General features: G+C 42.1%; 1 protein-coding gene across 1 annotated transcript in view; it reads right to left on the bottom strand.

The window, feature by feature from the left end:
- Positions 1–26166, bottom strand: part of FNDC1 (fibronectin type III domain containing 1) — a 76534-nt gene that overhangs the window by 33070 nt on the left and 17298 nt on the right. The window contains exons 2-8 of the mRNA XM_071549391.1: positions 11898–12107; positions 11423–11521; positions 9358–9472; positions 8070–8257; positions 6753–6860; positions 3307–3495; positions 181–2538 (exon numbers count right to left, since the gene is read on the bottom strand). Of these exons, the coding sequence (XP_071405492.1) occupies positions 181–2538; positions 3307–3495; positions 6753–6860; positions 8070–8257; positions 9358–9472; positions 11423–11521; positions 11898–12107 (3267 nt within the window). The remainder of the gene's footprint in view (positions 1–180; positions 2539–3306; positions 3496–6752; positions 6861–8069; positions 8258–9357; positions 9473–11422; positions 11522–11897; positions 12108–26166) is intronic.

The raw sequence follows: 26166 nt of genomic DNA, 5'->3' as shown, positions 1-26166 counted from the left end.
CCACACTATACCAATTAGGCAATGTCATCAAGAACTGGGCTCCCTGAGAACCATAAAAAAAAAAAAAGCAATACATTATACTAAATAACTGAACCTGCATTCTAATGAAGGACTTTTCAGCTAATTGCTGACCTTAGGCAAAACACCATTAGTGAGATTAGTACAACAAAGACAAGATACCTGGTCTGTGAGGAGGTCTGACAAATTGCCGCTGAAAAGGGCTCCGTAGCCTGGAGTTCAATAATCGCTGATGAGAAGACAAGGTGGAAGAAGAAACTGGTGGAGAAACAGTGTGTGTGGTGGTAGATGTAGGAGACCATGGCCAGACAAAGCTTGGTTTAGATAGGGTATGCTTGTTAGAGGACTGAGTAACCCGTGATGCTATGGCAGAGCTTCCTGGTGATTCAGGAGAAACCACTTTTAATGCTGAAGCTTTTTCCATCTCTTCCTCTTCAGAATGTATTTTGTGAGGTAGAAGAGTGTCCATAGATTTTCTTTTATTGCTACTAGTATCATGATATGTGTTTTTGTTATCTCTAGAAACAGAAGGGGACCATTTTGCTGCCAAAGATGTGGGTTTCTCTTCCACCTCTTTCTGATCATATTCACTGTAATAATCATCTTCTTCATTAGAAACTGACTGATGAGATTTAGATGAAGAAGAGGAAGGAACTTTTTGAGGAAGTTCAGTATTGGATATTTTTGAGGGCAATAGGCCGTATTTTTTCTCTGTTTGGGATGCTGTTCTTGTAGCAACCCTTGAGCGAGTAGGTAATGAAGGACGAGCTTGTCTTGAAGAAGTGGATGGCAACCTTGGATTATACTGGTTGTCTTTTGCTGTATCACTGGCAGAACTGGAGTCTGGCTGAGTATGCCTTGGTTTGTAGGAAGGTACCTGAGAACCTGGCTGCTGTTCCTTTGATCGAGATGAGCTTGAGCTTCCCTGAGAGAAAGATGCAGGTAATCCCCTAGAAGAGGACACCTCTTTAGGAAACATAGAGCGGCTTCTTGCTCTGTCACCACCCTCTGTTACATCCTTGTCATCATCTTCCTGCAATTCTTCATTACTCTGGGATGAGATGTGAGATGGGAGGCGCCGGCCCCTTGAATGCAGTAAGGAAGGACTGGTTTCTGCCCTCTGTGAAGGCTCTGAGTGTGAGGTCTTCTCCACTGGAAGATGAGAGGGAAATATCTTTCTAGGCAAAGACACACTTGGTTTTGATTGAGCAAGCATTTCATGTACCTCTTGACTGTCCTGCTCTTCAGGCTTATTTTTGGAAAGAGAAGACTGCAAAAGAGAATGCTTTCCTGGAGCAGCTGTTCTGCTTTGCTGTTTTTCTGAGTCAGACAGGGGTGGTTTTTCACCATGTGTCTTACTGAGATGAGAATCAGAATCAACCTGAGGATTTCTTCTCTTGGAATAGACTGCTGAAGAAGACTGCCTGGAGGAGGGTAGAGAAGGAAATAAGGGCTTTTCATCTTGTGAGTCCTCCCTATGATTCTTATCAACATCCTTTCCACTGGATTTGGGATGGGTGGAGGAGCGAGAGTGAGGTGAAATGTGACCAGAAACACCAGACCTTGATGAGACTGGTACCGCAGCTAATTTTGAATCCTTCCACATGCGAGAACTCGAACCTGAGTGTTGCCTTGTTTGCTGTGACCTAGAGCTGGGTTGTCCAGCTCTGTCCTCTGCTTCTTCACTGTCAAATTCATTATGGCTATCATGAGCATGAGAACCTGCTGATTTGGAAGTGGGTTGATGTGAATGACCTAGAGAGTCAGACCTACTGTGATGGCCTAAGACAACTTCATGTGAGATAGCAGACTGCTGACTTGATGGAGGCTCTGAAGTTTTAGAAGACAGTTTCACCAGCATGGGGTCTGGCTTCCCTTCCGCATTACCCACAAGATCATTATTTTTGGCAGGCAGAGGATGGGAAGAGGTTTTAGAAGGCACATTATTTCTGCTTTGCCTCAGTTGTTTTGTTTCATTATCTGTGTATTTGGGAACAGACAAGGCAGAAGAGTGTTGTGCTGAGGATGGTAAGAGTGCTGGTGGCTCACGATTATCTGTGCTTGTCTGGTGTGGTACCTCTGACATGTGGGTTCGAACAGAGGTCCTCCCTGAGGCAAGGACAGGGTGGACTGAACGACTAGGGGACAAGGGTCTAACATTCCTCCTCTGGTCCTGGGCTTTTGTTGGTGACGTTGGAGCTTCTTGGGAGGAATCATGATCATCTGTCACCTCTGTGGATTGGAGATCTGATTCCTCCTCTTCTGTCTTTCCAGAAGGTAACTGAGATTTACTTAAGACCCCTCGAGTCAAGATTTTATTCTTATATTCAGAAAGAAGACTCTTTTTATCACTAACATTAGGTGAATGAGAAGACAACTGCTTAGAAGAAGGTGATGGATGGGCTTTTGAAGAAACAGAAGAAGTTTGAGCAGGAGATGAACCAGCATTCCCAGTTCTTTTAGACTCTGAATTATCTTGAATATTTGTCTTTTGCTGAGCAACTGAATCTTCATGAGGATCTAGGGGCAAAAAAAGTGTTTATTCACAGCAATAAAAGATCACAAAAAACTGGCCAATACAAGAAACCACCCAGGTAGCAAGAACAAAACAACTTATGAGAATATATGACAATAGTTATTTTTGTATTCATCAGATTGTGGAGTACAGCTGAGTTAAATTTTGGGTTGCACAGAGGTAACATGTTGAATTATTGTAGCTTGAGCAAAACTTACAGTGACTAAAATCAAATATCTAAAACCAGGGACTGCAACATCCTTTCAGTGAAACCAAATCTTCAGCAGTTTAGTCAGGTTGATGACATGCTGCTCCATTATCCCATGTCCTTACATGGGACAATGTAGCCCACATTTTTAGTTAACACAGCAAATATTCTGTCCCTACAACAGTATCATTTTGGTAAGAAACAAATGCAAAGTGACTTTCAAGATCAGGGGTTGCCAGGAATAGAGTAGCCAAACACCCAAAGCATTGCGTTCTTTGGCCTTTGGACAGCAAGAGCACATAGCGTTGCCATGGAGGAAACAGAGGATGGTATGCATTTATTTAAGACATTAAAATGTCTATAAGATGTCCTTTCACGTGCTGCAGAGTGAAAACACTTATTTGGACAATACAGTTATGAAAAGTACTAACAGAAACAGTATTAAGGAAGTAAAATCCCCTGGTTTAGATGAAGTGCAGAAGAGTTAAGTCTGTAAGAATTAACACAGCTGGGACCAAGGCAAGAATGGGTGAACTGTGCAACTGGTTCACAGCTTGGTGCTCACCTGCTGGGATGACGACACTGAAGGCTTTAGATTGAGGACCTGGTCCCCTCCTGTTTGCTGCACGAATTTTGAAAATATAGCGCTCCCCAGCCTGAAGACCGTCTATTATGGCTGATGTTGTAGCTCCAGAGTAGGTGATGGACTTTGCTCCAAATGGCTTGAGAGCCGGGGCGTATGAAAGAATGTATTCTGAAATGATTTGGCAGACGGTTGGAAGGAGGAAACTGAAAACAGTCCTGTTTCCAGCGGACAGACTGTATGGGTAGGATGAATTAGAACGTGCATTACTAAAATTAATACACTAGCAATGCACGTTGAGTCAACAGCTGGAGTATAAAGACACGAGAGAGATTTATACAGATACATATATGTAGGTAAGTTGAACATTTGTTCATCTTAACGGATGAAACCAAATCACACCAGTGACCTAATGACTGAGACAGATTATGTTAGCTATACCTTTGTAAAAATATATAGGGGACAATGTTCATCAGAGTGAAGTTTCATCAAAGAGGAGCTGGATAACAGCCATATGCACTTCCAGAGAAGGTGTGGGGGGCATGAGAAAATTACAGCAACAACTACAGCGCCGTTTGGTGTGCTGCACCAGAAGAACTTTTTTACCTGTTTCTGCACACCAACTAATAAAGGGGAAAAAATGAGTTTTCTGCAAAGTTTAAGTGCTTTAAATCAGGAATATCAGAAGAAATCTACAAAGAGAAAACATACTGAAGGCAAAAGACATGTATAAACATTGTCATGGAAATATGCACTGACCTACTACTTGTGGAAATCTAGTCTGAAATGCTGTCCAAATGCTAGGTAGTGCAGATTTCTAGGATCAGAATATCTGTTTTGTTATGGCTCATGAACTGCAAGCACATTTTAGACTTCTCAAAAGAGAAGTTTTGAACTCACTGATTAGCTACCAAGATATTTGTAATCAACAGCACATGATCCAGAGAATATTATTGCAAAACACAACTTGCTCACAATGTGGACAACATATAATTGCATTGCTGATGGTAGCTATATTCATCAGCATGTAAGAATGGTAAGTTTTTTTTCTTATCCACAGAGATTATTTGGAAGAACAAAATTGTGTATACACATAACTCATTCAAAACATCAGTACTAAAATCAGGTGGCACCATTCATTGCCATTAATTACTTTCTGATCCTAATTTCCAACACAGTTTTGACACAGCTACTCTTGTATGGTACTGTAAGATCCTAGTCCATGCAAAAGTAGTTCTTCCAGCTCACTGTGGTGAAATTCTATCAGTTCCAAAAGCCATATACTCATTCCTCAGCAGTGCTGGATCCTGAGGTGCATCCCCATGAAAACACCAAAGCACTTGTCTTTAATCTTGGAAATAATATTATTGCAGTCAAATACAAAGTTTTCCAGCAGAGTCTTTGCTTAGTCAAGTTTTAGCTGTAAACTACAGGTAAGTCATACCTGGAAGATTCAGGTTCTTATTAAGAAAAGGTGTTGCTACCAGAAAATAACAGCATCATGGATATGTCAAATGGCAGCAATATCATGTCTGTACTATAAAATCAAAATCTCACACACTGTGCTTAACTATAGCCAGGGCCAGCTACCACGTCAGAGAGAGCAAACCAAGGACTTGTTGCCACTGAAGAAACTCACCCTGCTCTCACCTTTGAGTTTCCGATTACTGTGATACCTGTGCTCTGTTAGCTTTCTGTACTGAGAGAAATTTCACCCCATAAGAATAATTGTGGGCACTAAGAGGAATCTTCCTATTATAGGCCCAAGAAGTGCAGGTAAGACCTCAGACAGGTGCAGGCTTCGTTTTCTTTTCAAATCCTTTGTAAGAGGCACAGGTATCGGACAAAACAATAATGACTTTCAAGGGCTGCCAGCTTTCTCTCTCTCCAAAATAATCCACAATAAAAACTGAGCAGTTGAAGTGCCATGGTGAAAAACTCTAGAACATAATGGCATCTTTAAAAAGAAGAAATGCATCTTTTTCTGAAAACGAGCTCATATTCCTTGTGTTAAGAAATAAGTCACACATAGTTCACCAAAATAAATAAAATAAAATCATCAATATTTTACATGTAAATGCATTTAATGTTCAGTTGAAAAATAAATCAATGTATTGGAAGGCATGGTATGCTCTGAATCTCTTTTGTTTTCCTTTAAGACACACAGGAGTTGCTTTAATTATGGAGACACTGCTGTAGCTTCTGATAACTCTCAGATGGCTACTGGAGGATATTTTCTCCCACTATTTTAATATGTGGTATAAATATATAAGGATAGGGTTGGAAAACAAAATTATTAAAACACAAAAATTCTGGCTTACCATGTGCTATCAAAATGACCATGAAGTGCAAATTCAGTGATTTTATTTAGGCAGTAAAAATGCCTTGTTATTTATTTAGTTTAAAAATGAGACCTCTCCTGTAACACTTCACTGTCAAGAGAAACCATGATATATTAAACACATAAAAGCATTCAGCTCTTGAATATTAGGTATCTTTAAAAAGATTGTCTTGGATGAATCATCTAACGATCAGCAGACAAAAATGCACAAAAGTCTACAGACTGCTCAAAATTAGGAGCAGATCTGAAATTTCAGATAAAGTCCCTGCATGACCTTACTTTAAGAAATAATAATTCTTGGACACATTTGCAGGTCCATTGAAGCAGTTGGCAAGACTTCTATTGACTTCAAAAAGGAAGGAATTCCAGCACTGCCCTGGAGAACAGAGAGTAGGTCTTGTATGCAGAGACAGGATACTTCCCTCTAGGCCTATGTTTTTTTAAAATTCTGCAATGCTACAGTGCTGATAAGGCACCTCCAAAAACTTGTGTAATCTGAGAACACAATCCTGTCAACCACTGAAGAACAGGAAAAGACAAAAAATGCCTGTTCATTTTCTGAGGGAAACTGGGGGAAAAATCTCAGATTTTTTTAAAATACTAGGCAAAATCATAGCCACTGACAAGTTATCTTTATGACTACATACAGTAATGTTATAGTACACAAAATTTATACATATCTGCTGAAATCACAATCTGTGCTTGCTTCTTAAGCTGAGGCTTTCCTTCCTTGATAAATTAGAAATAAATCATAACAAAAACTCACTCACTTTCTTGACAACTACCCAATTTTTCCTTCTTCACCTAATTCTTACAAATCTTTCTGGAAACTTCCTTCCTGAGCTCCATTCCAACCTACTTATCAATGGAAGAAGAGGTAAAACATGGAAGCTCTGAGATATCCCAGGTTTCTCAGTGGCACTGTGGAGACACTGGGCTGGAAACATGAAAATCTTGCTTAGGTGTAAGTCATTAACAAGAGAAAAAATCCTGGTACAGCAAATGTTCCGGCTTACTGTGGGACAGTAATCTGGCTTTGAGAAGATCTGCTCTTTGAAGGAGTTAAAAATTGACATGGATAACTCACCTTTGACTTTTCCTTCACTCTCTGAGAGAGCATCCCAGGATGCTGCTACAGAGGTTGGTTTCCCCTTTAGTGGCCAAACATCCAAATTTTCAGGTGCACTGGAAGGAGCTGTGAAACAGCCATACATAGAAGAGGCAAGTGAGAAAGGTGAACCAACACAGTGTACACCTTTTGCTCCGTCTTCTCATGGCAGGGATTCCTACATGGCCATTTCAAAGCTAAATGTGAACAGCACACGTGGCTCAGGTCCATGCATGCCTCTGTTACATCTCTCTCACACTACTATAGCAAAATTTGATTCCGTATTTTTAGGAATAGACTGTCTGCACAGGCCTGATACTGTGGCTTAGCTGCAACGACATGGTAATTTGGCTGTGTGTTAGGTTGAGTTGGCAAAATGCCAAGTACCCAACACAGAGAGTCAGTTTCCCTCCCCAGCAAGGGAAAAGGAAAAGAAGGGGGAAAAAAACTAGAAGTAAAGTTAAAACTTAAAATGGCAAGGTTTTTATATTTATACAAAAGACAGACAATTAAAAACAGAATATGATATAACACATATATACAAAAGTGGAAAAAAACCAACAAGAACTTTACAGAGTCGCCCACCCAAATAACATAGATTCCAACCACCCCAATCAAGAAACATCCAGCAAGAGAGGAGAAAACCAACAACAAAAAAAATAATGTTTACTTCCCAAACCAAACAGCAAGGGCTAACTCTTCCAACACAGTGATAGAAGGTCTGCTCAGCACCCAGCCATGAAGGGGACTGACTAAAGTCCCTCCTACACCTGTTCTTATGCTTGCTGTGATGTCAGATGATATGAAATATCTCTTTGGTTGCTTAAGTCATGTGATGCTTGTCCTCTCTAATCTACAAAAGATTATCAGGGCCTCCTAAACTGAAGCCTAGCTAAAACTAAGGCCAAAACTACCACAGGTTGCTATAAACCACTTCCCTGTACCAAAGGGGCCTGAAAACTTCTCCATGGTAGGGGGAGAATTTTAAATTGTTGCCCACAGAGTGGGATGGAAACCATGCTGTTGTCCCGACTGAAGGGGCTCATCCAGCTGCAGAGGTGCAAAGTGCTGATTTGTCCCACAGAAATACACCCTGTTCTCATCACACAATGCAGCCTGGCTTGCTCTCCAGGGCACTACTGCAGGGATGCAGGCAGCAGCACTGAAGCTTTTCCCATATTCCCAACCCTGTGCTGCCCCAGGCAACCAATTATTCTGGCTTTCCCTCAAGTCAGTCCTATTTTGCAGCTCAAATCCTAAGACTTGTGTTACCCCAAGGAGCTTTGGAATACGAACCTGCCTCCGGGGTCCGTTGGTAAACAGACACACTCCATTTGCCTTCCTTTTCTCCCTCCAAGATTTGAATGGCAAATTCATACATAGTGTCTGGCACTAGATTCTCCACCAGTGCCCGCCGGTTGGACACCTGCTTGTAATCCCACCTTGCAGATTCCCCCTTTTCTCGATAGCGAACATTATATTGCCTGGGATGAGAAACACAAGAAAATAAAAATTCACATGTGGACACCTAGCACTATCAGAACCAGAGAGCGACAGGGGTGCTTTGCTCTCAGCTAGCCTGCTAGGACTTACTAAGGAACCTACCAAAATGCAAACCACCACCATGACCACCAAAACCCAGCCTCTTTTAAAAAACATTTTTGTCTTCTTCTAATGAAGTGTGATCACCTTCACCCAAAAGACGTACTGCTCTTTCCGGTCTCTTACTCAAAACACCCTCTTTTCCTGAGAGAAGTCACAGAATTTTCTGAACCGAGCCAGGCATCTAAGGGGGCTCCACACCACTATCTCACTGCCCCATTGCCATGAGCATGGCCAGATGGCTCCAAGCCCCATGCTCCCAGTGCAGCATCAGTTGGGTTCCCACACTTCTGCCAAAATAACTGCTTCCACAAGGAAACAGAGAACATCTGAAATTACCAGTTTTCCTGCTGTGACCCTCAGGGTATTTTAGCATCAGGTTGCACAGCACTTCGGTGTTCCCAGGCTGAGAAACACAATCCAGTGCTTTCAGACTTTTGGCAGTTTCCAGCCCATTTCCCTGTTTGTTTTGGTCTCCAACTGTTGTGGGATGCTGCTGCAAGCCAAGCTCTCCCACTCACAGGAGCCCCTGACCTGCTCAGCCTCAGCTGCATGGGGCTTCTGGAGGGTCAGAGGTGCCATGATGGGTGTCCTTCCCATTACAGTGATGTTTCTTTCACCCACAGTGTGGTTGTCTCAAAGCTGTAATCTGTTTTGCCAATGCAACTCAACATCTCATCTCACCTCTGAGCTGTGCCCTGTCCCCGCTCCTTTCCCCATGCATGCAAGGGGATTTTCCAACCATGGTGATATACCAGCATTTAAATAGCAAAATACACACTGTTGGGCCTGGCAACATTTCAGAAGGGATGTAAACTCCTGTAATCCAGTGCTTACGCAGGTCCCTAAATACTAACAGTGCTGGGAGGCAAGCTAAATTATTCTCATAACCAACAGTAATTAAATAAATGTAAAAGCATTCAGTAGTGCGTTGGCAGCAGCTCCCCTTCAGTATCCATTTAAAAAACAGAGGCCTAACTACCTGCTTGCTGCAACCTTCTGTTTTTCATACAGTGGGTCTGTCCAAGTAACGAGCACAGACTGAGAGGACATAACTCGAACAGTTATGTCTTGTGCCACCTCCACCTCTTCCTCCTCTGAAATGGCAAAACAAAATAGGATATAAATAACATCACAGGCATTCTCATAAAAACAGTATATGTCTTCAACTGACACTGTAATTCTCATGCAGCACAGCTGAATTACAAATACAATTAGGAGTGGGAAACCAAGTACATTGATTACTGATGGTATCCCATGGAAACATCATTTCTTTTGTTAGTTGTCTGCCTACAGGACCAGAGTACTAATATATTCTATAGTCCTTCAATATTCTATTGGTGCCCAAACTATTACTTGCAGCAAATATTTTATTAACGTACTAATATTCATCATCTCTGGCAAACTCACTAGAGCTGCCTGGAGAGCAAACATTTTGTCTTATGAAAAATTTTGAGATTTTAAAATTTGGTTTCATTTTGGAGGGCAATAAAACCTTCTTCAAAAAATTCTTCACAAGGGAGAATTCTTGCATCTTTTATGTTTTTGAGTGCTTCAAACTGGTTGTTTGAATTCAGCATTTAATTTTAGTATACAAGCAAAAAAAAAGAAAAGAGAATAAAAAATGATTGGAGTTGTTTATTATGATGTATCAGAATATCCTTTTGCAAACAATTTACAAAGTTTCAAAATTAAGTGAAACTAATTTGATATTTTGAGGCTTTTAATTTTGATGAGGCTTTCTTTTCTATCTGTCCATCAAGGTTTTTCTAGTCTAGTCTATCTACTGGCCCATGAAAGAGCTATAACTTTTCCTTATTAGTGTCACAGCAACTATTTCCCAGTCTCCCAGAGGCACAGAACATACAAGGTGCAACCTTCCTGTGAGAGCTTTCCAGAAGAGTAACATTGGAAAAAATATTGATGTCTCAGGAAAGGAAAGGAGCCAGTAAACTTCAGAGTATGATTCCATTCTCTAGGAATATTACTCATGTATGACTGAAATTGAAGCAACGATTGCCCTTCTCCTCAGCAGATGGCACATTACCCAAACCCCATCACTGCCTGCACAGATGTGGCAGACAGCAGGAAGGTACATTTCACCTCTCCCAACCAGATTTTTAACGCAGAGGGTTCTCAGGCAGTTCCAGGCTTTTCAAGCTAAACAGCTACCACACAAAAGTACCCGAGAGGACCCATCTACTACTCACAAGTTGCTTAGAGGACCTATTCACAAAATATTGCAATGGGAGCACCTGAAGAGAGAAAGTGAGTATGAGAAGTGGAGGGCATCACCTCCCCAGAAAAGGCGTGAGGTAGGATTTCAATACACCCCAGTTCTCAGTTCTGACAAATACTCTCAGACACATGGTGTTATTCTTGGAGTGTCCTGTGCAGGGCCAGGAGTTGGACTCAATAGTCCTGGTGGGTCTGTTCTAAATCAGCATATTCAATGATTCTATGACTCTGTGATCACCATCAAAATATCCTAAACACCCTGCCTCTCCCATGGCATTTGCATCATAATGTGAGGGGGTGAGAAAATGTGCTAGCATGGAGAGGACTCAGAATCTTGCTCATCCTTTTTAACCTTGGCAGCAGTATGTAATGCCTTGTTACCAAAATAAAGTGAAAACTTTTGCTGACCAGGTGGATGCTTCTGGAAACCAGCCCTTTAGAAAAGGGACTGGAGATCTGAGAAAAAGGCATACTATTGTGGGCATCCTAGCTTTGATTTAATCAAATCTCCTCATGCAGTTATTGCATGCGTTAACATTTGTGTCAGTAGATAGAGGGGAGGAGATTAAAGAAAAAACAAAACAAAACAAAAAGGGAGCTCAGAAACTCAATCGACCATGTTGCAGTTGTATTATTATATCAATCCTCCTTGAATTAAAGAAGCAATTTGAGACATCCATAATGCTCTTTAATACAGAGAAAAACACAGCAGCTCCATCATAAAAAGACTTGCTGCCTAAAAATCACAAATCTATCTCTTTGTATCCAATTGTGTCCATTCATGAACAGTAAATGTGAAAGAAACATACCTGTGACTTTTCTTTTAGTTAAAGATGACCTATAGACAGCTTGGTTTCGTCCTTGGGAGCTCCTTGATGGTAGCGAAACCACATGAACTGACTCAGAGGCTGTAAATGCAGGGGAAAACCAGAGGCTTTCTGTCACCTTTTTCATTGAAAAGAAGTAACAGATTTCAGAGAGGTCCCACCACATGCAAGGAGAATCTTGGCTATGGCTCTTCTCTTCGCTCTTTCCCCCTGCTAATATAAATAACTCGCACATCACTTCTCTTTAACACAGCATCAAGTTCTTGTACAATTTCTACCCTATTCTCTAGATGACACCCTATCTCTGTTAAGAACACATTACTGAATACAATCATAGTGAGCATTTTCATTTATAGGAAGAAGGTTTTTCGATGGCTAGGACAACACAGGATCTGTGATCACCTAGTAGACAAAGGGTGCTAGTTAAACTGGGTGCTAACAGGGAAATCTAACTCACCTAGTTTTCTTGCTTCCTGGTTTTGTCGCTCTTGTGGCATTGGAGCATAGCTCATCCTTCGGCTGCTCTCTCCATATCCACGGGGATAACCTTGGGATCTGCTACGTGGACCTCTAAAGCCTGCTCCATAAGGTGCCTTCCATCGAAAAGGTAACTTGCCATCTGGAGACTGGGCACGCACTCTCAGAGGTCTGTTTGGCATGTCCTTCTCTTTAAACAATAAGCAAACACAGACACAACACCATCACAGTTATTATAAAGCACATGACATGTATAGCAATCCACAAGTCTGTCACAAGCACATCTATTAACATCAGAATAAAGACCATAATTTTATAGTTTTTTAAATTTTATTAAATTGAATTTTATTAAATTTCAGTAACAGCAAGTTTCCACGCAGGATGTATTCTACAGTGTCTTTTTCCAGACTCTTCATAGATTGGTGCAAGACACCAAAAGTGAAAACATACTGTGACACAAGGACTCCTGCCAGAAACTGGGGATGTCTAGTAACTTTCTTGCTTAATCTTTTCCTTTTCCTTTTTTTTAATCCCCTTTCCATAGTTCAAGCATACCAGTACATTACTTTTTTGGCGAGTGATAAAGTTCAGTGTAAAATGAAGCACAGAACTCTTTCATTATTTTTGAACTTTCTTTTAGAAAGCAATCCACATTAAAAGCAGGTTCCTTTCTCCTAAACCCATCACTAATGGTTCTGCTCCCAAACAGACTCATATTTAAAAGGTCTGTTCTACACATGCTTCAACTCCTAACTTCCCAAACTCCCATTATAGGAACCCTTGAGCATCCGGCACTGTAGCAGGTACCTTATGCAAGTCAGGTGTTTTTACATTTGCTGGCAGGTTGGCAGCATTCTTTTAAGAAGTGAAACTGATGCAAGGGTTACTCAAGCAACTAGTTGGGTTCTCTGATCATCTCTAGTCTTCATGGCATTCTCCATTGCCTATGACCTGCGCTATGTTACTGCAGGCTGAATGCAGAATGGATAGCAGGAAGAAAGGGGCTGGCAGCACCACCCAGGACTGAGATGTCATACTTGTAGCAATTTTTGCCTCTTATCTTTCACATTCTGCAGTCAAAATGGGTTTTTCTGTATTTTACAGTAATGCCATTCCACCAAGCACAGGGTTTACACACTGTATTTGCACCCTCTCAACTCACTGGCTCATTGCAAACATGACAATGTAAAGAGAACAAGGGACTGGGGCAGAGACCTGCCAGAGACATGGACAGACAATGAAAGACAGTGCACCAAAGTACCAGCTCAAGTGTTCACATTTATTCATTACAGCATTGAAACATTTTACTTTAAGTATGTATTGATGGCTGTATACTCCTATATATGCCAAAAGTAGGTATTTTTCCAGTATTTCTGCTCAGTGTCCCCTGCTATAACTAAACAGCTCACTGGCCTTGATCTGCTGATAAGGTTGCTTCTTCTTAGACACTCCTAACACATATTCTTCTATTAAATTACCATTTGGAAGGAATCATAGCAACCCTCAGAGCTCTTTGCAGAGCTTCTCTTGAAATCCCTGTGAGAAATACAAGGCTTCAGTGCTGATGAGGTGTATAACATATGCAGAGAACTGCACAGTTGCAGGGAACTATGGTTTTCTACTGAAACACTGGGCAGCAGCTCAGCAGGGTAATCCTTCCTTTTTTATTTTTGCCTACAACAACATTGATCATCAGTTTAAACACATGGACTTTAGCAGCTTGTCTTTTCTGGTGGTGCTCCTCACCACCCCAGCAAAATGGAGTAGCTACAAAAGCAGATTGATCAAGCAATTAAGTTGATTTTAAAGACAGTTTTTTGTTGCCAGAGCAGTATATATTTGCTGGATCACAGCAGGGGAACTGGTCCCAGGTGTTTAACAAACAATAAATGCTTTTTGCTTGACAATAAATATAGTTGCTTTCATAAGGGTCCCTGACCACTTTCCAAGGAATGTTCCCAATGATATACTCTGTTAAAAAAAACACCTGCTCCCAAGGAGCTTGGTTTTTTGGCTCTCCTGAGCAGTTACTCAACACAGATTTCAAAAGTTTGTGAGTCAGTGATTATACAGGTACTTGTCCTTCATTCTCAGTGCCACCATGGAGAATTGAAAGAGGGCAAAATCCAGGTTGGAATGGACACCTGGACATCTCTTCTCAACCTCCTGTTCAAACACAAACTATCTCCAATACTGTGTGAGGCCAGATCTGGCTTTCCATAACTCAGTCTTCAAAACCTCTCAGGATGAAGATGTCACAGCCTCCCTTTAGACCTGCTTCAGCACTGCACCACCTGCCTATGGTGAATGCTTTTATCATTGAATCACAAAATTGTTTAAGTTGAAAAATCTGTTTAGGTTAGTTCAACCTGTAACCCAGCATGGCCAAGTCCACCACTAAACCATGTCCCTCAGTGCCATATCTACATGTCTTTTAAATGTCTGCAGGGATGGTAACTCAACCATTTCCTCTGGCAGCCTGTTCCAGTGCTTGACCACCCTTTCAGTGAAAAAAAATTTCCTAGTATCTGATCTAAGCCTTCCCTCACACAACTTGAGACCATTTTCTCTTGTCCTGTCCCCTGTCACCTGGGAGAAGAGACCGATCCCCACCTGGCTACAGCCTCATTTTGGGTAGTTGTAGAGAGCAATAAGGTCTCCCCTTGAGCCTCCTTTTCTCCAGGTTAAACCACTCCAGCTCCTTCAGCCACTCCTCATAACACTTGTGCTCCAGATCCTTCACCAGCTCCCTTGCCTTTCTCTGAACATGTTCCAGCACCTCAATGTCTTCCTTGTAGCAAGGGGTCCAAAACTGAACACAGAATTTGAGGTGTGGCCTCACCAGTGCCAAGTACAGGGGGATGATCCTTTCCCTGGTCCTTCAGGCCACACTATTTCTGATATATTTTCCTAATGTCCAACCTACATCTCAAAAACTGCTACTTGCAGCTCCTGCCCAGAGTTACAGCACTGTATGTGCCCTGCCACCACAAAGTGGCTTTCTTGCACCTCCTGCCAAGTAGTGGTTGGCTGCTGAGGAATGTTGCCCTATCCTCCTGTTTGTCAGACTAGGCTAGCCCCACTCCCTCATCCTCTGGTTGTAGCCCACGTGCCATAGGTAGCCACAACCTCCCCAGATCTCAACATCTCTCCTGAGTGTGCCAGCCCTGGTCAGAGAGAAGTACTATTTCCCCATAACCAGCCACACTCTCCCAGGTGCTTGGAGTTTTTGCAAGGCTGCAGTGCAAGCACACTGTGATGGTTTCCTCTCAGCAGCCCCATATGCTCACTGGCCCAGGGGAGCTGGGAGGAACACTGCAGCCCATCAGCTCTGCTTACCCCAGTCAAAGCTACAGCTTTCATCTGGAATTAAAATAGACAGTTGTAAGGGACAAAGGATACAAAAGGAACCAGCCCAGCCAAAGAACTATATGGAAAGTATTCAATACAAAACAAATGTGGTTTTAGGCAAGAAGTAGTTTTGATCCTGAAGCTGAATGCAGGGTATCAGCTGAGATTTAAAAATCAAGGCTCTCCAAGGCTTCAATTACTTTCCTCATGGTAGCACCATACTCTACTGCCCATTGTTCCCATTTCACTGTTTAGTTCCAGTTTCTGTTTATCTTTCCTCGTGGCAGTTTGGCCAGCAAGAATCTGAAGGCACGCAGAATGGAACTATCAGAAATGGTTTAAGTGGCTTTGCTGACAACTGCTGATCCAACAAAACCAGTGTTTTTGTGTGAAGTTTGTGCCAGGTGATGCCGTGAATGACCCTTCCCCCCAAAAACAGGACTTCGAGCCACGTTAGTGTAGGGTAAGATAAAAAGTAAAGGTCCTTTAATAACACAGGGCCTACAGCCCACAGGAATACAGGATGACATGCATGTGTCTCAGTTCTTGTTTCCATGGCTTTTATAATAAGATCCCTCCAATCATTGCTTTACACATTTCTCAGTCCAGCCCCGGTCCCACCCCTGGTCCAACCCCCTGGAATTGGGTCTGGGGTCGTCAGGACCCTCTGTCTTCATCAGCTCTTCTTCCTCAGGCACACAAAGGTCTCTTGGAGCTCATCCAATTCTGGCTTTTGGGTCACTCTGACCTATGTTTATGTTTCATTCTGTAGGCCTTCTGATATCCTTCAGCTCTTTACCTTGGAAAGGAGTCTAAACAAGATTAATTAACTAAAGGAATTTGAGCTCCCTGTTCTGGGACAGGGGTAGTGATAGAAAGGCATTAAACTTAAACTGTTAGAAATATTAACCCTCTAAAAATCTACAACTACTGTGTTCCTAAAATCTACAAAATGTGAAAATCAGAACAAAAACCCTTTCGGCATCACAGGCTTCACAAGAAAGGGACTTCTCATTGAAAGTGAAGAGCAGCAGTAGAAGCTTGCCACAGCCCAGGAGCCATCAGTCTGGTCCTGGCCTCAGCCACAGAGAGAAAGAAGATGAAGCTGGGCTCACACCTCCTCATATGAGTATCTGCTGGGCTCCTGTCCTGTCAGGCTTAGCCATGCCAAAAAGACAGCGCTTCCCCAGTCAGGACATTTCCCACTCCTTTAGTACTCCACAGGACAGAAAGTCACTGTCCTCTGCAGTCATAGCCCTTGCACCTCAGCATTGTCTTGCTCTGGTCTCCTGCTCTCATCTTGGCTCTGGGAAAGAGCCCGGAAGTACACAAGAAGGATAATCTTGGGACAGTAGGGACTAAGCAACAAAAAAGATCACTGTGTCCTAAAGACCAGAGTTTGGTCCTCCTGGCTTAGGCTCATTCAACTTCAAAAAAACCCAGGCAAACAACAGCAATAGCAAAACCAACAGAAACCACACTGTCTTGGGTTGAGCTGTCTTGGGTTAAACTAATTATATATATTTATACAGAAAAGAGAAAACTACAATATAACACACACTTACACAAGGTAGATATAACAACAATTTTTTACCTCTCACCGAAAACAGATTCTATCACTCTAGATCCATAAGCACCCCAAAAAGACACCCAACAAGAAACAGAAAGTATAACAACAAAATGTTTCTACTTCCCTGAAACTAAAACAAAATATGATGTAGCAGCAGCAGGAGCAGGGCCCAGGACAGCAGGGAAGCAGCAGCACATCCTGCCTCCACTGCAGACTTGATGGAACTGAGAAACTCCTCCTACCTATCTCAGGTTTAGTTTCTTAAGTCAAGTGATACCTGTCTCCCCTAATCTATGTAGATTCTCTGAGCCTGCTAATTTGAGACCTAGGTAAAAATAGCGCACGCGCGCGCACACACACACACACACACACACACACACACACACACACACACACGTCCTAAACAAGCTACACTCATCAGAGAGGGAATGGGAAGAGGAAGAAATAAATCCCATGCATCATTTAAGTTATTCAACTTAATAGCCTGTTCCTGTGGAGATACTGAACTCACCAGGAACAATAGTCTTGAACAGTTGTAAAAAATTTAGATGAGGTTGCCACCACAGGTCAAGCACTATGAGAATCCATCCCGTCCCCTTCCTGCATCACTAGGATACCATTCACTGTACATGAAGGTGCTGGATGTGAACCTGGAGACATGATCTGAGCTCGCTCAAGAGACTACACAGTGGACTTTTTGTCACACTGGGCTAAAGAAAGCAAAACCTCTTTAAAAATCAGAGCATCATTTCAATCCTAGACCAAAGGAGACAAAAACAGGTCCAAGAAAAGGGGTGTGGAAAGGAGGAGCTGAAATGAGGGACATCAAAGTCAGGGAAAGATCTACTATAATAGTATTAAAGGTTACACAGAAATAGAACATATGCAGAAACCTGGAGCAGAGAGGGAAGAAAAAATATGCCTGAATCTGATAGTGGACTAAGAGTGAATTAGCACAGGTGTAAACAAGGGAAGGACAAGACAGAGCTGTACGCACCAGATGCTGGGTTTCATCCACCTTCAACACAACCTTGAGCAAAGCTTCCAGCCTCCTCCAAACACATTAATGTGACAATAAAAATTGCCTCTCTTAAGCACAAATATCCACTAGATATACAAATACACCAATCTCAACTATAGTGGTGTGGATATCTGTAAATAAGACCTCATCCTTCTCAAGAGAGAAAAGACACATGAGATTCTGTCTGCAAGCTGGCACTCTCAGTGATGAAAGAAGCAGCAGATCTACTTACAGGAGGACTAAGCACAAACAGAAACCCTAATATCTTGCTCACTACCTGGCATAACACATTTCCATGTCACATGGGATGTCACACTGTACTGCTGCTCACTTCCAGCATCAATTCCACAGCATCACTGAGGCCAGCTGAGTCCAACCTAGACAAACAGACATCCACTAATGGCTCAGGACACCAGTCACTGTTAATAGGGCCCCTGAGCAGAGGGGAACATTTCCACCACTTCCCTGGGCTGCAGTCTGATCCTGCCAAGCGTATCTCCATATCTTTTCAAACAGTTTGAACTTGGACAGGTTTCCAGCTTCTCAGCAGGCCTCAACAGGACCCAAAATAAGATTTTGTATCAGCATGGAAGCTGAATAGCTGAGAGCTACTACAGTGCCTGTGGTTTCTCCTTTCAGAGACAGTAGATATGACCTTTACAAAGGAGTATGGCACTGTAGCTGACTGTTCCCCATCTAACACCTACTCCAGCACACCAGAAACTCAACTGGCCTTCAGCAAACTCTGGATAAGGTCCTAACTCTTTAGCAATGAAAAGCTGTGTCTTCAGATGCTTTCACTCCCAACCTCCTTTATTTTTCTAATAAATTTAATCAACCTACCAAGTGCATGACTGAACTGAAGGTTGATTCTTCCTCATCTACACATTATTTACCCCATAAATATCTCTAAGTATTTTTTCATTTTTGTTCCAAAACTGATTTAACAGTTTTCTGGACCTCCACTCTGGCCAAACTGAATCAACTGGTAATCATCTTCAGAACTCATCAAAAGAGCTCCTGCAATTAAATAAAAATAAAATCCTTTTCTATATTCTGGAAAATGAGGAAGAGTCACTCCCTTGTATTCTCTTCAGTGCAAAAATCCAACATTACCTAGAGCTGCAGGAATTTGTGTATAGTATCTTGGCTCCCAAAATGCAGGGCTGATTAAAGCCTTGGTATTGATTTTTCACAGATGAAGCATCCACTAGTATTGCCAAAATTTCTGTGCGTGTCAGTACTGTAGGAGAACATTGTACAAATTATGTAAGCCCAAAGCATGAGGTCTAAGCTGAGGGCAAAACATCCTCTAAACAACCACACAAGGAGGCAGCTTGCACTTGCCAAATCACACAGACTCTTCAGAGGGTCTCATCAATTATCTAGCAAGGAAAAGCACAAAATAGCTCCAGAAGAAAAGTGAAGTACTGACCCCTAGTAATCAATCTGTAACTGTAAGGAAAAACATACTAAGCAAACAAACCTATTAAGATACAAGTAGTTGAAATTTGAGGTCACAAAAAAGCAGGCATTTCAGTTCATCATCACAAGTTTAGGTAGAAATTTTTCCTTTTGCCTTCACTAGTCAGCAAAGAATTTTCTGCACTTTGAATCCATGTGCTGTAACTTCAGGATTGAAAAACTGGACCTATAAAAATATGTTCTGCTGCAAAGAGGACACATACTTGGCATATTCAGTAGACAACATGCATATCATTTATAAACAAAACTTCTCTTTTGACTTCAGGCAGAAGTCTGAAAGAGTAAGCCCAGTGACCCAGCCATAGACAAAGTAACAGCTTGAAAGCAGAAGTTGTACCTGCTTAGAGATAACAAAGTCAGTCAGGAGGCCAAAAATGGGAGCTGGCAAAAGAAATACCACAATGGGCAACTTGACAAAAAATCATCATAGTCTTCACTGCAACAGTAAACTGGTGGGAATTTTGGGGGTTTGGGTGTTGGGTTTGTTTTTTTTTTTTTTGAAGGGGGAGGGTGGGGAGGAGGTGTTTTGGTTTTTATTATTATCTTTAACTTAAGTTCTAAGCATCAGATGAGACTTACTGACTCTGGACATTGGATTTAAGACTACTGCTGCTTTATCAGTCAAATGAACATAGAAGATTAAATAAAATGTGCTGAACTGCTCAGTTCATTCATTCTCCTCAAAGAGCAGATCCCTGTCTTGAGAAGTCCTTAACTGCTTCCTAAGCTCAGCCAATTGTCCTCTGAGGTAGGAACCTTGCCCCACTGCCAATCTGCAATCCAGTTTCAGAGCTGAGCAACTTAATTTACAAACACCCTGTAGCATTGCTCCCCAAACCCACCACCAGGAACTAGAAAAGTACCTCAGCCAGAGGTGATTCCTAGATTTCTGAGCTATTTCTTTAGGAAACAGCACTCCTCTATACCATGCATTTTTGTAAGAGTCCAAGCCCTATCGCCAAGAAAATATCATCTGTACTTGTAGCAAAAATTGATAGGGAATTAATGAAAAGAAAGAGGTACTACCTTTTGATTCTTCAGCTGGAAACTCTAAATTTAATTCCATTTGTGAGGTAAGACTCTTTAAAACATTCACACTGCTAAAACCTACTGTATTGGCCAGTCCTACATGCAACTGCTCGAGTGGTAATAGTCAAGATCAGAACACATGTGGCAAACACATCCTAAAGCAGCTCTACAATTGTCCTCTTTTGAAAACCTGTGAAACAAAGACAGGCATCTGCCCAGGGGTACAGAATGACTGAGAGATGTCAGCCCCACAGGAGGCACCAGGAAAGCCAGGAAGTAAAGTCCCACACTCATGTGGCAGTGTTCATGTACTGGCTGCACCACAACCAGACCTTCTCCAGGAAAAAGCTTATTGTTTTCTGTGGCAATGCATTCTAAATAGTTTTCAAAAATATTTTGCAACATGATCATTTCTTTCTTCTTCATGCCCCCAGTGGGCACTGTTTTCCAAATGGTGCTCTATCATCTTCCAGTAGGTTAATCACTTTATACATTAGCTTCACAGATTGGGACAATTCGGATACACTATTTTATTTCTTTCACCCAATTTGAAACAGATTATGAAACAGACTGTACTTGAAAAGAACAAAGGAGAGCTTTACTAGCAAAGCCAGGCATCTACAGCTCTCCAGTTCTTAGTGCAGCCTAAGGCTTTCAATCCAGTTGCTATTCATGAACAGGAAAAGGAAAATGTCATTTTACCATAACTGAAAGGCATGAGGGAAAGACAACATCCCAACTTTCTCACCAGCAATCCACACAGGGGTGTCTATTTTCCTCCTCACCTTTACATACTCTCACTGTTAACTATTGCCATATAGCTATCGCCAAGCCACATCAGCAGAAAAGTAAAGAAGAAAGAGGACAGACAAAATACAACATGAAGATACTTGTTTTCCACCCAAAAATTAATGCACCGTGTCACTTTGGCAAAGTATTACTGGATATTATTTTTAAGTTGGTGGTCTGATCCAAGCTCCGTTGAGAAAATGTGAGCAATTCCACCAGCTTCAATGAGGTTTGGATCAGGGCCATCCTGAGGAGGGTTCACTCTGCAAAGATATTTCCTGCAGTCAGTGAGCCAGCTCAAACAGTGCTGATGTGGCCCTCCAAACTAAGATGTGCTCACTGCTCTAACTCCACAAGACCCTGGGCTCAATAATTTACCCAGACCTGACAGGGCACAGAGCAGAGCACTAGCTCTAGTGGGGATCTTCACAGCGTTGGAGCAGCTAACGTGTGTAAATGCCTAAGTAAATGGCCAGAGAAAGTGGACAGAAACAGGAGATCAAATCCATCCTCAGGCATACTGCGTCAGCAGATCCCCTAGCATTTTAAAATGCACTGTTAACCTTGTCCTCATTTGGACTGATCAACTTTTTTAATGTCTCTAATTTATATGCTCAGCTTACTCCACCTGGAAGTAAGCTAATCAGTTAAAGCAGTAGAAGCAACATAAATCCTTTGTTTCTTGTAGAAAAAAAAATGGCTCAGCTCATTTCCACACACTTCTGCTTGGCGCAAAAAGTGGGGACTGGAACACTTTAGTTCCTGCAAAGCACAATGGAATGTGTGCCATAATTCATCGGGCTCCGGTCAGGAGTTTTGGGCAGAGGACAAGTATTCAATGGTAACGTCTGATTTAAGGAAAGCAATTCATTATACATCTGTAGAGGAGCTACCTGGCATCTGGAGGACATTCTTTAAATTGACAGGATCAACAGAAGTTTCCAGTGCTCCCTTTGAAGAACCCTCTGAATGCTAAGCACAGTAAAGCAGGGCATTCGCCAAATTCAGCAATGTATTTCTACATGATCAATACATGTATTAACTCAAGAACAACCAACAGCGGGTTACTGATGACTTCACATTCTCTCACTGATGTCCATGCACAAGCTTCCTTCTGCATCAGCAACCTCTGAAGGGAGCCCACTGAGGCTGTAGCCCAGACCTTATTGCACACCCCCTGACTTTGGGTGTCTCCTGTCTGGGCTTCTCCAGTAACCAAACTACTGTGGGGGTAAAAGCCCCCAGAAACCCCAGAGGGGCTGTCAGAGGACACTACAGCCATGGCCCTAGTCTGCAAGCACCTATCCAGGATGTAGTGCAACACCTGTGTTCTCACAGAGTTGGAGGAGAAGTGGTACTGGAGTAACAACAGCTTTAGGGGCTCCTTGTGGAGATAGAGCAAGCGAAAACAACTGGCAAAGGTAGGGGCTTGCCTTGACCATTTTTGACTTTAGCCCCAGGCTGAGCTGAGGGACTAAGAAGCACTTCTACTATATGGTCAGGAGGGCAAAGGAGGGCAAAGTTTATTTCAAGATACTTTCCAACTGCAGATCCCCTTCTCACATCCTAACCCTGGCCGTTACCTCCATTCATTCCATACATGTCAGAGCAATCATGTTCAAAGCCATAATTAGTCTGTGTCCTCCTCTGCACATGTCATGTCTCCATGGTCAAACATATGTCCTAAACTGAGATGTTTTTCTAATGGCTCAACATCATTAAGCTTGGAGGACAAGGCAGAAGACTCGTAAGGCTCTGTGGGATGCCACAGCATCTGTATGGACAACAGCTTCATCCCTGCCTTTCCTGACACATCTGAAATGACATATGTACATACTTTTACTCTGATAGTATGTAGTAGCAAAAAGCATTCCAAATACTATTCCAGACCGTGATAAAGAGCCTGGTAGTTGGTCCATATATCATAACAACAATTTAACATTTAGCCTCACCTGATTTTTTTACTTAACTAACCAATCAAGTGAACAAGCTACCACGAGGTCTGCTGCAGAAACAGTGTGGGTAGCTCCTTCTAATGCAGGCAGAGGACTCGACATTCCCAGTTCCTCTGGGACATACTCCAGAACTGCCTCAAGGACAAGAATGCAACTTTAACTCTGAGTTTACTGTTTTCCTATTGTTTAAGGCTTCGTAACACTAACATTTGTGAAAAATGAGGTATACACATAACAATAAAGACATGTCCATGGAGCCTTCAGAACAACTAGAGGACAAAAAACTCTGATAGTCAGAAGAACTGAGCAGGTCGTTTGTGAGATCTCCTGGCTGCACAGCTCTAGCCCATGGGGCTCCTTGTTGCCACCCACATAACATGTATGGCCTGGGCTGCCAAACACATGGTCTACATCAGGCCACTGTTTAAGTTCCTGGAGAACTACAACCCACTGCTAAACTCAGCAGCCACTTCTGGGAGAGTAAAACGTGAAAGCTATCCCAACAGCAGGCTTCCAGAAAGCTTCCAAGTATAAGGCAGGGAGATGAATATGGATGCATTTAGCATAGACTGTAAAATCGAGCATGGTATGTAGGGTTATAACCCTTCTAAAATAAAATCTTCAAGTGCTAAGACAAAAGGGACCAATGCTTAATGAAGAATGTACTTTGTATGTCTTAAAAACTTTAATTATTCCCCACACCCTAATAAGCAAAAAAATCAAAAAAAGCTGAATATTTGGCAGAGCCATTTTGGAAGTGTTTTTAAAATCAGCTACTCAAAAAGTAGCATTGGAAAGTGGCTTTTGAACCTGCTACGCAAACTATCCCTTTGTCTAGATACATCTTCACTTGGCTGTCTAATACTAAATCACATTGATTTTACTGTTTTTATTTGGGATTCTCTTTACTGCATCTTTCAAGGTCCTGATAATATTAGCTTGCTTACATTTCAAGTATTTGAAGTTCTTCATCTGGTGAAAATAATTTTGTTTCTGGTGGATTGTTTTCGTTGACATGGCTCAACCATATCAGCCAGAGGTACTGTCAAAACAACAGACAATGTAACGATTTTTCTTTCTATGCAAGACAGAGCCATAATTCTGACTCCAGCTGTTCCTTGAGAGTCCAGAAAACAGTCAGAGGATAAGAGCACAGCTGGATTAGGTGGCAACATAGCAGAATTAGGCTTACAGCCTTTAAACTTTACATAACAACCAAAAGTCAAATCCATAAGATTTGAGTAAGTTTCAAATGTGTATAAATGGGTAACCTTTTAATCTTTGTTTACTGACTTCAAGCCTAACCTTTTCCAAGCTTAGAAATGGAAGGCTGCAAGGAGGGACCAGACCTCTGCAGTACTCCAGTTTGAACAAAAGCTCCCTGGCTTAGTGGGAACCTCTACTTTATCATGCCTATCACTGGAAATTTGGTTTGCAAGAATGGGGACTCACTGTTTTTACAGAAAAACAAGTTTAGAGCAAAGCTCACCTATTTCTTTTACCTCAGCAAAGAGGAATAGTGTGAGGAGTCAATGAACCTAATAAAGCCACTGATTTCAAACAATTCTGTGCATATCCCTTCAATCTCTCATCCTCAGGATAAAGGGGATATTAGTGCTTCTCCCCAGAGATGCACTTGAGGTTTCCCAATGCTGGCACTGAACTGCCTCACAAAACTCAGCTAGCAGCTAGCAGCTCCTGTGACACTCCGACTCTTCCCAGTGGACAAGAAACTCACATTCTTTGGCTTCAGTGGATATTCAATTGCAGAAATAGCAACAAATATCAACTTACAACTTCTTAGGCCCTGTTTCTGAGATAAACCAGAGCTTAAGGGTGCTTTGAGTGGTGTAGTCTGAATTTAATCTTATGCAATTGCAAACACAACAAAAATACAGGATAAAGTTAAAACCAACCTTTTTTTCCTCTACGTAATCCTTTGTATAGGCTGTTATCTAGCACTAGTCAGAAGTTCAGTCAGGGGAAAGAAACCTGCCTGAGAAAATCAGAACGTGAAGGACCCACACCAAGCAACTCATGCCATGGCAAGACACTGCATGGAATACAAACACACCCCTTCAAAGAATGTTTCTTTCCATGCTGTGTTCATGACTGTAGCCATCACATTCTTTTCACCTCCAGTTTGTTCTTGTTTCCATACCCATGCTCTTTGTTTACTCTAAATTGAGTAATGTCTGTGTTTCTGACAGTCTAAGATGAAGTATATAGTGCCCCAAAACCATGTCAGGAAAGTAAAGAGCAAACATAACATTGCCACAAACCTAAGAGACCTATGAGTTTCGTTAGCCTCCTCTTTAAAATCATAGATATCTGAGACACTGCTTTCTAATGTGTATTTTTGCTGTCAAAACAAGTATTGAAAATACACTGTCCATTGAAGAGAAGAGGTGGACTACATAGAAGAGAAACCGACCATACAGTTCTGTGTGCTTGAAAATCATGTCTTCCCTGGGACATTCTGACTTCCACCTGCATGCATGCACCATTCTCACACACCCCTCACAGCCACCACTACAAAGTCTAGGGTCTTTAACAGCACTGACCCTGGATGCACAGTTTATTCAACGTTAAAGCAGCCTGCTGGTGTCACAAGAGGTAACACTGTCCCTAGTGGAGAGAAGCCCAATTCACAGTGCTCTCTGTAAGTGCAGGAGAAGGTAGAAGAAATTATCCCCTGAGAGATTCACAAGGCAGCAGGATTCACCTGAGCAACTCCATGGCTCCTCAGGGCAGACCTAAGGGCACTCACGCACCCATGTGTCACTGGTACCTGGGGAAAACTCAGGGATTTCAACAGGCCCTTCCACTGCAAGCTCCTGGAAAGCAGGGCTCCCCTTTGCTGCCCACTATCCCAGCCTGCTGCTTGTTCCTCAAACATTTCAAAGGCTGGCAGGGGCGTGGGGTTACTGTAAGTGCCTCTTGGAACACAGGTAAGATTTTGGCTGCACAACCCATGATGAGCAGCAACAGCCTCATTCTCCTCTAAAGATTAGGCAATTTCGTCTATCACAACAGTAGGCATGAAGAC

Source organism: Pithys albifrons, chromosome 2, assembly GCF_047495875.1.
Source record: "Pithys albifrons albifrons isolate INPA30051 chromosome 2, PitAlb_v1, whole genome shotgun sequence".
In the NCBI taxonomy this organism is placed as follows: Eukaryota; Metazoa; Chordata; class Aves; order Passeriformes; family Thamnophilidae; genus Pithys; species Pithys albifrons.
Note: the sequence above shows the minus strand (reverse complement) of the source record. Positions and strands in the feature narration are given on the sequence as shown.